The sequence below is a fragment of the Salmo salar genome, chromosome ssa16 (assembly GCF_905237065.1).
Source record: "Salmo salar chromosome ssa16, Ssal_v3.1, whole genome shotgun sequence".
NCBI lineage: Eukaryota > Metazoa > Chordata > Actinopteri > Salmoniformes > Salmonidae > Salmo > Salmo salar.
In genome coordinates, this window is record NC_059457.1 from 21,611,397 (window position 1) to 21,623,900 (window position 12,504).

The following is a 12,504-nucleotide window of genomic DNA, read 5'->3' on the forward strand; positions in this document are numbered from 1 at the left end:
GATGCTCAGCTCCATCCCAGGGAGAGAGGTCCAAGGGCAGAGGGCCATGCTCCACAAACAGGGGGGCAGTGCTAGGAGCATGTCCCCCATCTGGTGCAGGGGTCGTGGGGACCCAGCAGGAAAGGGCAGGGGGCTCAATCGAGGGCCTGGAGGATGGGAGAGGTGGTGAGAGAATGTGTCAACTGTGCCAGATTGATGACATGTTTTTGCATTCGGGACATGACCTAAGAACCTTGCTGCAAGCTATGCTGACTGAAATGTCCTTCCCTTTTAATTCTTCAATGGATGATCTTATTTCTCAGATTGATCTGTGTTAAAGCTAATGGGATAGCTGGGACTGAAAAAACAACTTTTAGATTCGGTACACTGACTCCATGCCTACTAATTTGCTCTGATTCGATTTTCCTGGGATCTGAATGAGTGATGGGCATGTTTCTATCCCCCCATACAAAAAAAGTTAATTAAATGTTTTAAATCTCTCTGTTGAGTTGGGGGGTAATTTGGAGAATCTGATTGCTTGTGCAGAAATGGCAGTTACTGACAAGACTTTGGTCTCCAATGGCCTCATCCAATGGCCTCCGCTATGCTAACTTCTGTGAAACTGCTCCACTGGAGCAGTTAGGGGGAGGGATGAAGGAAAGGAGGTAAAGATAGGAGGTAATGTGAGAGATGTTGAGGGCAGGTAAGGTGACATGAGGGCATTCAGGGGCAGAGGGGGTGCCATGAGACCTTGACTGGGGGCTGGCTGGAGCTCCTCAATGCATCACCATCTATGTTGCGTTGGAGGCGGAGGCGTCCCAGCGAGGGGCCTGCTAGTGAAGGTGTCGTATGCTAATGAGTCGTAGCTAAAGAGAGCTGGGAAATTGATTAAAATGCAATCTCAGTTAGGAGTTCAATTGCCCTGAAAGCCAAACAGATGGCATGGCGGCGGTGCAGATGGCTCTGAGGTCTCTATCTACAGACTGGCACCGTGGAGGAGAGCCTGGGGAGGAGATGCACTACTCAGAGAGAGACAGAGAGAAAGAAAGAAATAGAGACAGACTGTTAAAAAAAACAAGCGGAGGTTGAGGCCTGGCAGTTACTTACCCCCATCCTTCTTTCACTCTTTCTTTTTTTCACACTCTTTCATGGTCTTGATTTATTTTGCTATTTGTGTGTCGATCTCTCGCTATACCTCTCCCTCTCTGTTACCGTCTGGTGCTAGTCTTTTACCTCATCGTCCTCTATTCTTTTATAGTCTCCTTATGTCTTTTTTACTTCTACATTTATGCACTCGCTCTCCCCGTCTCGGTCACTGTTCACAGTTTTATGTCTACAGTGCTTTCGGAAAGTATTCAGACGCCTTGACTTTTTCCACATTTTGTTACATTGCAGCATTATTATAAAATGGCAGCTTCATTAAATAGTACCCGCAAAACACCAGTCTCAACGTCAACAGTGAAGAGGCAACTCCGGGAAGTTGGTCTTCTACGCAGAGTTGCAAAGAAAAAGCCATATCTCAGACTGGCCAATAAAAAGAAAAGATTAAGATGGGCAAAATAACAGACACTGGACAGAGGAACTCTGCCTAGAAGGACAGCATCCCGGAGTCGCCTCTTCACTGTTGACTTTGAGACTGGTGTTTTGCGGGTACTATTTAATGAAGCTTGAGGACTTGTGAGGCATCTGTTTCTCAAACTAGACACTCTAATGTACGTGTCCACTTGCTCAGTTGTGCACCGGGGCCTCCCACTCCTCTTTCTATTCTGGTTAGAGCCAGTTTGCGCTGTTCTGTGAAGGGACTAGTACACAGCATTGTACGAGAGCTTCAGTCTCTTGGCAATTTCTCGCATGGAACAACCTTAATTTCTCAGAACAAGAATAGACTGACGAGTTTCAGAAAAAAGTTATTTATTTCTGGCCATTTTGAGCCCATAATCAAACCCACAATTGCTGATGCTCCAGATACTCAACAAGAGTAAAGGCCAGTTTTTTGCTTCTTTAATCAGAACAACAGTTTTCAGCTGTGCTAACATAATTGCAAAAGGGTTTTCTAATAATCAATTAGCCTTTTAAAATGATCAACTTGGATTAGCTAACACAACGTGCCATTGGAAGACAGGAGTGATGGTTCCTGATAAGGGGCCTACGTAGATATTCCATTAAAAACAGTAGTTTCCAGCTACAATAGTCATTTACAACATTAACAATATCTACACTGTATTTATGACAAATTTGATGTTGTTTTAATCGACAGAAAATGTCTATCTATCTAATCTGTTAAAGTTGGAAATTAACATACACCTTAGCCAAATACATTTAAACTCAGTTTTTCACAATTTCTGACATTTAATCCTAGTAAAAATTCCTTGTCTTAGGTCAGTTAGGGTCACCACTTTATTTTAAGAATGTGAAATGTCAGAATAATAGTAGAGAGAATTATTTATTTCAGCTTTTATTTCTTTCATCACATTCCCGGTGGGTCAGCAATTTACATACACTCAATTAGGATTTGGTAGCATTGCCCTTAAATTGTTTAACTTGGGTCAAATGTTTCGGGTAGCCTTCCACAAGCTTCCCACAGTAAGTTGGGTGAAGTTTGGCCCATTCCTACTGACAGAGCTGGTGTAACTGTGTCAGGTTTGTAGGCCTCCTTGCTCGCACATGTTTTTTCCGTTCTGCCCACAAATTTTCTATGGGATTGAGGTCAGGGCTTTGTGATGGCCACTCCAATACCTTGACTTTATTGTCCTTAAGCCATTTTGCCACAACTTTGGAAGTATGCTTGGGGTCATTTTCCATTTGGAAGACCCATTTGCAACCAAGCTTTGACTTCCTGACTGATGTCTTGAGATGTTACTTCAATATATCCACATAATATATGCAGCAAAGCACCCCCACAACATGATGCTGCCACCCCCGAGCTTCACAGTTGGGATGGTGTTCTTTGGCTTGCAAGCCTCCCCCTTTTTTCTCCAAACATAACGATGGTCATTATGGCCAAACAGTTCTATTTGTGTTTCATCAGACCAGAGGACATTTCTCCAAAAAATACAATCTTTGTCCCCATGTGCAGTTGCAAACCGTAGTCTGGCTTTTTTATGGCGGTTTTGGAGCAGTGGCTTCTTCCTTGCTGAGCGGCCTTTCAAGTTATGTTGATATAGGACTCATTTTACTGTGGATATAGATACGTTTGTACCTGTTTCCTCCAGCATCTTCACAAGGTCCTTTGCTGGTGTTCTGGGAGTAATTTACACTTTTCGCACCAAAGTACGTTCATCTCTAGGAGACAGAATGCATCTCCTTCCTGAGTGGTATGATGGCTGCGTAGTCCCATGGTGTTTATACTTACTATTGTTTGTACAGATGAACATGGTACCTTCAGGCGTTTGGAAATTGCTCCCAAGGATGAACGAGACTTGTGGAGGTCTACAATTTTTTTTCCTGAGGTCTTTGACTGATTGCTTTTGACTTTCCCATGATGTCAACCAAAGAGGCACTGAGTTTGAAGGTAGACCTTGAAATACATCCACAGGTATACCTCCAATTCACTCAAATCATTTTCTGGAATTTTCCAAGCTGTTTATTAAAGGCATAGTCAACTTAGCGTATGTAAACTTCTGACCCACTGGACTTGTGATACAGTGAATTATAAGTTAAATAATCTGTCTGTAAACAATTGTTGGACAAATTACTTGTGTCATGCACAAAATAGATGTCCTAACCGACTTGCCAAAACTATAGTTTGTTAAGAAGAAATTTGTGGAGTGGTTGAAAAATGAGTTTTAATGACTCCAACCTAAGTATATGTAAACTTCCGACTTCAACTGAATATTTAAAAAATCCTAGGGGCTCTACAGTGAAATAAGACAATCAATAACCAGGACAGTAATGGACAAGGCATATTGATATTAGGGAGGGGCATGCGTAGCCTGGTGATCATAGGGGTCCAGTGAGTGGTTGGGCTGGCTGGAGACACGGCGATTCAGACAGCTAGCAGGCTGGGGCTAGCAAGCTAGCAGAAGGGCCTTAGAGGGACATCTCAACGGGGGGGAAAGTCTGTTTTAGCCTCCGCGTGCGGTGACGTCGATAGACCAGTCGTGATGGATTAGTAGGGTTCCGAGTAGCAGAGGGGTCCAAGTCCAATTGGTAAAATAGGTATAGTGGCCCAAGAAATTGTCCGATGGATCCATACAGCTAACAGTCCAATATTCTCTAGACAGCTAGCGGGCCGCGGCTAGCAGATGGGCATTCAGGGGACGTCGCGATGTAGGGGCCAGTTGAGTACCCCCTCGAGCAGATTACGTCGTAGTCCAGTCGTGAAGTATCGGCGGGGTTCCATTCCCCGTACCAGCAGTAGAAGGGGTCCGGCTATTGTAGCCCATTCTTATTGGATATGACGCTACAAGCTTGGCACGCCTATATTTGGGGAGTTTCTCCCATTCTTCTCTGCAGATACTTTCAGGTTGGATGGGGAGTGTCGCTGCACAGCCATTTTCAGGTCTCTCCAGAGATGTTCGATCTAGTTCAATTCTGGGCTCTGGCTGGGCCACTCAAGTACATTGAGACTTGTTCCGAAGCCACTCCTGTGTTATGTTGGCTGTGTGCTTAGGGTCGTTGTCCTGTTGGAAGGTGAACCTTCGCCCCACTCTAAGGTCCTGAGTGCTCTGGAGCAGGTTTTCATCAAGGATCTCTCTCTACTTAGCTCTGTTCATCTTTCCCTCGATCCTGACTAGTCTCCCAGTCCCTGCCCGCAGCATTATGCTGCTCCCACCACCGTGCTTCACTGTAGGGATAGCGCCAGGTTTCCCCCAGACGTGACGCTTGGCATTCAGGCCAAATAGTTCAATCTAGGTTTCATCAGACCAGAGAATCTTGTTTCTCATGGTCTGAGAGTCCTTTAGGGGCCTTTTGGCAAACTCCAAGTGGGCTGTCATGTGCCTTCTACTGAGGAGTGGATTTCATCTTGCCACTCTACCATAAAGGCCTGATTGGTGGAGTACTGCAGAGATGGTTGTCCTTCTGGAATGTTCTCCCATCTCCACAGAGGAACTCTGGAGCTCTGTCAGAGTGACCATCAGGTTATCTGTCCATTCCTTGACCAAGGCCCTTCTCCCCCGATTGCGCAGTTTGGCTGGCGGCCAGCTCTAGGAAGAGTCTTGGTGGTTCCAAACTTCTTCCATTTAAGAATGATGGAGGCCACTGTTCTTTGGGACCTTCAATGCTGCAGACATTTTTTGGTACCCTTCCCCAGATCTGTGCCTTCCTTTGATCTCATGGCTTGGTTTTTGATCTGACATTCACTGTCAACTGTGGGACATTTATATAGACAGGTGTGTGCTTTTCCAAATCATGTCCAATCAATTGAATTTACAACAAGTTGAATTTCCTTTCAAGTTGTAAAACGACTGTGAGGTCACTTCTGGTGACTTTTTAAAAGGACATTCTACACCAAAATCAATTTAAATTAAATTATGCTGACACCATCCAAAATATAATTTCCCCTTTATTAAAAGCATTATAACCTGTAGCCCAACTAATGCAGCATTGCTTTATTCAATAAATAGGCAGCCCATCTGCATTTACCTAATTGAAACCCCCCAAAATATTCTACAAATATATGTTTAAACTTGCCTCTTCAGGGGTTTTTCTGGATCAAAATGTGGCTTAGGTGGTGGGCATAGTCAATGATGCAGTCTTCGACCTAAATTGTATTGGCTCTCCTCTTGGCCGCAGAGACAACATTTGACTATTTTAAAGATAATTTCCTAATGAAAAATGAATATTGCTTTTACATTGATAAAGTTTGATCATAAAGTTACTAGTCTCCCCGTATCAAACACTTGGATTCAGGATTATTAAAGGTATAGGGTGACATCATCATTTTAATACACCAACGGTAACATGATATATATAACCAACATCAAAGAAGGAGTGTTTGCAGAGGGGTGTGGTTTAAATAGCTAGAAAGCTACTCTTCTGTTGGGAATATTTGATTTTAGGGTGTCAGTAAATATAATTAAAAGTTTACCATATTCATCTATGGCAAAGATACTTATGTTTCCCCTTTTCATCTGTGTCTGGTGTTAGCGTGTTACTGGCTAGCTAGGTCTTCAGCCAGAATGGAACAAAAGGGGGCAAGGGTCGTTCAAAACTCCAACGCAGTTGTCATGTCAACACACCCGTTAGTGCTGCTGTGAACCACATCACATAATAGTGTTTTAGTTGTTTAAGTTTACAAAACATTTTTACAATCCTGATTTAAAAAAATAAATAAATGTTATATTTTTTGGGCGAAATTGATATAGGGGAAACACTGACTCAGGGCAACTGTCTGTAGACTGTCAATGCGACTGTCACACCTTTTCATCCTACTATTCTTCCTCACATCTCTTCACCTTCTTTCACATCCTTCCATCTCTCTCGCTCTCTCTCTTGCTCTCTCGCTCTCCTCTCCTCTAGATGTCTACAGAGCAGTTGGAGGCGTATGTCAACAGTCAGTTTGATGAGCTCCACCGGCTGGTTCGTCTGGAGGAGAAGAGGACCCTCCACCTAGTGGACCTGAAGGAAGCCTTCCTGACCGCCGCCGCCGCCGAGAAGATCGCTGAGATCACCGTGCACACCGAGCGGCTCCAGGAGGAGATGGCCTGCATCACGCAGCAGCTGGGCCAGCTGGACCAGGCCGAGGCACAGCCTGGAGCCGGAGTAGCTGCCCTAGCCCAGGGAGGACCATGCCCCAGACCAGCGGTGAGGCACCTCTCCCTTATACACCACCATTGTCAGGGTAGATGTTACCACTGTAGGCACTGATCTTGGATCAGTGCATCATTGGGTGTGTAACGCAGCACCGACCTTATAACTGACCTCTTGTGAACCGGCTCAAAGTTCATAACAAAAGGGAGACAACGTGGAGACAAGGAATAACAAAATATATATTTATTAACTAAAGTAACCTATATACAAATAAACCATAGTGTGTCTGCATGGAGAGAGTCTCCCCCAATGAATGTGGAAGAGGTGCCTTTATCCTGGGACACACCCGGGCCCAGGTGTTTCCCATGTAGCTGACAACCCTCCCAACTCCGCCCACTGGCATCCTAATAAGGAAACAAGAGCAAAGAGAGAGAATACGGCAGACGGAGTGGGAGGGTCGTCACACACCCCCCCCCGATAAAACCGGGGACCAACAAGGACCCAGGAACAACGTACCAGCCTCTGCGTCCCAAATTGACACAGCCTCTGTGTCCCAAATTGATGAGGGGTTACATGTTCACACTTCCACTTGCCCTAGCCAACCTCCTCCTCCCCAGACCTCAGCAACCTTTGCGCACAGGAAGCAACGTTTTATGAGGAAAGAAGAAAACGAGACCAGGAGGGAACAGACAGGAGAGATAGAACCTGACAATACCAAACTGGTCAGTCACGTAAACATTCAGGAACAGGGCAAACAAGAGACCACGTCAACTACAAGCTCCAACGAAAAGAACATCTCAGGGTCCTTCCTAATTTCTACAACATCTCCCAATGACTCAGTCACTTCCCAACGACTCATAGTCACTTCCCAACGACTCATAGTCACTTCCCAACGACTCAGTCACTTCCCAACGACTCATAGTCACTAACGTAACAGAATTTCAATCATAATGTTCCACGATCAACAGCTGTTCTTCAGTACATAATTCTTACTGTTCCCCTGGAAAGCGTACGAGCTCATATACATTAGACGCCATAGTCTAATTATCTCGCTCAACCCCTCTGCTGAGCACACCAGACCACAACAAGAGAAATGACAATCACACTGGGCACCACAGAAAAGAGATGGGATATGGAGCTTCCTCAAAACCTACAATAACTCAACCCTAGTCTTCGTGCGGATTCGTGGTGGGTAATTATGCACTGTAGCCCGCTGGCAAGGAAATAAACCCCCCAGCACGCTGGCAGATTCCCCCAAGCCACGGATGTGCCCCCGAGACAACTGCTCAGTCCACAGACACCACACAAAAATAAAAAACATTAACCATGCCCAACGTATTCCAAAATGAAACACGTCGCTAAGCCTATCAGGGAAAAAAGGCTATAGCTTTGGATAGTAAGTTTCACTACCCTACCCAAATCTCCCACCGAGGTACACAGCTGATTGTACTCACCTCCTCAGACCGATGTCCCAACAGCGAGTAGAATAAGAGTTTCTAGGCTGGGCAGGGGCCTGGAAACTAACCAATGTACTCTCTCCAACGCAGTACACAAACCAAACAAACAAAGGCAACCAATACTGTGCCTATCAAACTCAAACAAACTAACAAAATATACAAACAGAGCACCTACAGAATTTAACATTAACTCCACATTCTCTCCCAAACACAATACGTTCAAAATCCCAGAAGAGCCCCCCTTGTCACGAACCGGCTCAAAGTTCAAAACAAAAGGGAGACAACGTGGAGACAAGGAATAACAAAATATATATTTATTAACTAAAGTAACCTATATACAAATAAACCATAGTGTGTCTGCATGGAGAGAGTCTCCCCCAATGAATGTGGAAGAGGTGCCTTTATCCTGGGACACACCCGGGCCCAGGTGTTTCCCATGTAGCTGACAACCCTCCCAACTCCGCCCACTGGCATCCTAATAAGGAAACAAGAGCAAAGAGAGAGAATACGGCAGACGGAGTGGGAGGGTCGTCACACTATATAAATGTCTAGGGGAAATTTCATCCTAACCCACCATCATACTCGGATATCTGAAAAGGCACAGCAGGCATCTGCATGTTGATTGGTATGAAGTACAAAGGGATAAAATCAGTTTACACCACTTTTTTTTAGTCTATGAGACCAGGCTAACATAGTAAATGTAAATCCGGGTCACTCAAATTAGTACCATATGTTACATTTGGTATGGTTGCATAAAACAGATGGTTACTTAAGGCAAACATTAAAGTAGGGTGGTTGTTCTTGGTGGATGGGCAGGCGTATAACGCGAATGTTTAGAAACCCAAAGGTTTCGATTTCAAATCTCATCACGGACAACTTTAGCATTTTAGCTAATTAGCAACTTTTCAACTACTTACTACTTTTGATCAACTTTGCAACTACTTAGCATGTTAGCTAACCCTAACCCCTAACCTAGCTAACGTAGGCCAGCTAGCTAAAGTTGGCCACCTAGCTAGATTTTGCAACATATCATACGTTTTGCAGATTTGTAACATATATAATTTGCAAATTCGTAACATGTAATACGAATTGTAATTCATAACATATCATATGAAATGGGTGATGATTATCCACAAATTATTACAAACTATATGAAACGTAACATATCATACTAAATGGAATGTCCCGGATTTACCCAGAGAATAATACAAAATGCCCTGAGAGCAGGTTTTTTTATTTGGGAAGCTGCTTGTGTAAAACTAGGGTGGGTTCTTAGATGTAAACATGTTTAGCACTGCATAGCTGGGGGCTTAAGTGTAACTATGTATGTCCTCTGGCTGCTTGTCAGGTACACACATACAGAGAGACACCAGCTGGAAATACTGTACCTCTTCTACATACCAATCCCTGCCAAGGTTACTTTCTCATACGCCCACACCATTACTCGCACACTCATACAGTGACACATTGACACATTGACATTTACATACATACACACATACTCATATGTATTCTCACTCACTCACATGCACACACCCCCTCCCCATTCCCCTCTCCACACACTCCTCCTCCCTCATACTAGTTAAGAGAAGGCTCTTATTTCTACAGGGGTAAATTAAAAGATTCTCCTTGCCCATTACTCAACTGCTATAGTTTAACTGTTGGAGACTGGACTGTTCTCTTCCCTGGTGGAGCCTCTCAGGCAGGAGCCAGGCAGGGGGGCTGGCAGTCAGGGAGAGACGGAGGGATGTAGTAATGGCTGTGGCCAGCCTGCAGATTGCTTTCCGGGGTGAAATGATCGGCTCATGGTGGGCTGAGTTCATTAAGGGCCTAATTGAATGGTGATGGTTGCCCTGTTTGTTCTCTCCTGTAAGTCATTTCTGCTTTGAGTAACTCCTGCTGTGACTTAGAGATGTCTATAGGAGAGAGAGAGAGACATGTACAGTGTTTGAGATGCCTTAGGGATATATGTGTGTGTATGATGAGGTACAAATGGAAACATTCGTGTGTGTGTCTGTGCAAGAGATACAAGATAGGGAACGAGATAGAGAGAAGACCCTAATACCAATTTATACACACAATCTAATCACATTCTCCAGCGCGTTTCAGTTCTAGCCGTCTGTATTCTCTGATGTAGTGGTCCCACTATCTACTTACAAGATGGAAAAGATGCCAACTGCAGATCTGAGAGAGGAAAGCAACAGAAATGCACTGTATGAATACCAACAGTCCAGCAAGCACAAACCACATCTGAAAGAATAAGACTATGGAAATAATTTAGGATGGAATAATATCAGCCCGATCATTATCCTTCCTCAAACCCCTCTCTAAAACATACTTCTCATAATTGACATGAGTCCGCTTGCTTTAGATCAGGCAAACATAGGGTTTCAAAGGTAGTGAATATTACTGGAAATGTTCGAAGGAATTTTGGTAATCTATCACAATACATCTAGTTTCCCTTTTGGGTACTTCGGATTATCACAGGTGTCTGTGATTGTCTCTGGCCCTCTGTTTGGCCTTATCACATGTAAAATATATATATAACATGATTTTTAAACAAAAAATAGAATGACAAAGCTGTAAAACATGATCCTAAATATATAGCATCAACTTAGTGAATTCCACTGGTGTTTAATATGAGGGCTTCAGCATGAATTGTACTATGTCAATATGTCTTTGTTGTAAATGTTTTGTTGCCAAACTGGTGGCAGTTGTGAAAAAAGTCAATAGTTGGAAGAGTTGCAGAGTTAATTGAAAATAATGCCATTGTTGATTAGATGTTTTTTTTTTTTCATTAATTAGGCTCTTTTCTCCTGAACCATATGGTCTATCCACCAGATACTCATGGGAAATATGGACACAGATATATAAAAAATGAATACTATACATGAATTAATTTTTGAAAAGTGTAAATTGCCAAAGTTACCGTAGATTGCCATACATGACTTGTTAATTACCCAAGTTACCTGATAGTTTTGTAACTTTAGGCAAAAACATTAACATAATCCCATAATTTCTCCTATAAGATACATACTAGTTTGAGAAGTCCAGTGCTTAAATGGAGAATGATGCTTGTGCGTGTGTGTTTGTGTGCATGTGTTAATGCTCGCTAAGCAGTTAGCCTAAATAGAGGTAAAGCTGATAAAGAATGGGCCAGCTGTTATGGCAGTTGCTGTGTACATTTATTACAGAATGAATGGGCTCCTGTTTTGCAGTGTAATCTACAGATCTGTCATTAAATCAATAGAGAGCGGGCGGGCGGCCGGGCGGGCGGGCGGTAGGTAGGTAGGTAGGCAAGTAGACGTACGCCCGCTGTGTTTACCCTCAATTCACCACCCACCATGATTACTGAGCACTGATCTGTCACCCCGGAGGAAATCATCCCTCAGCCTGTCTGACAGAACACACACACAAAGTCTCACATAGCACACACACACAACCACACACATAGTCAGAGAATGCACACACACACACACACAATGCAGAACACACACAGCTAAGCATACAGACAAATACACACTGCAGAGCATAAACACACACACAGCAGAGTGCACAGACTGGAATGATACCCATAGAGAGAGACAATCATGCACACTGACCCTCTCACATGCCGCAGTGCACCAATACACAGACTAACATGTTCCATTGAATTGTGTGAGATGTGTTTGCACCCGTATGAATCTGTGTTGGTGTGCATACTAGAATGAGTGTGGCTGTTTGTGTGAGCAAGTTACAGTAGTTTCCTTATTTGTACATTCATGCCTGTGTGTGAGCAAGTGAGTGTTTGGCAATAGAGAGTAGAGGCAGTGGGTACAATCATGTGTAAGGCCTCCTGGCCTCAGACAGGGTCCAATCAGCCATTAGCTTGTCATTAGATGCCCAATGTGCTGACCGTGTTGACCCAGGCCTCAACCTGACCTGCTCCTAAACCAGACCAATCACGTCAGATCTTTTCACATCAAAGCTGATCTGATTGGTCAAAAGGGAAGAAGATCAGATTTCAATCAAATGTATTTATAAAGCCCTTTTTACATCAGCAGAGGTCACAAAGTGCTTATACAGAAACACAGCCTAAAACCCCAAGGCAATGCAGATGTAGAAGCACATGAATTTGGCTGCCAGTCTAAACGCAGCCATAGAGAGAATAATTACTGCCATCACTGTAGATATCACTCATTTGACATTTCACCAGTCTCAATCAGACCTGGGTTACTATAGTAAACTAGACCCCACCCATCTGGCCCACCCAGCCTCACAATATGTTATTATTTTTACAATTGATTTTAATTCTGCACCTATTCAAATTAGATTTGAATATCAAATAGTCCACTTTTAACTAAGTGGGAAGAAGGAGGGTAGTTCTGTTCATTGT

At 43.7% G+C, this 12,504-nt stretch overlaps 1 protein-coding gene across 3 annotated transcripts in view; it reads left to right on the forward strand.

Annotated features, from left to right (window-relative positions):
- The window catches only part of trim44 (tripartite motif containing 44), a 67,468-nt gene that overhangs the window by 23,033 nt on the left and 31,931 nt on the right, over positions 1-12,504 (forward strand). For all 3 annotated transcript variants that reach the window (XM_014148330.2, XM_014148333.2, XM_014148331.2), the window contains exon 4: positions 6,442-6,726. In XM_014148330.2, coding sequence (XP_014003805.2) covers positions 6,442-6,726 — 285 coding nt within the window. The remainder of the gene's footprint in view (positions 1-6,441; positions 6,727-12,504) is intronic.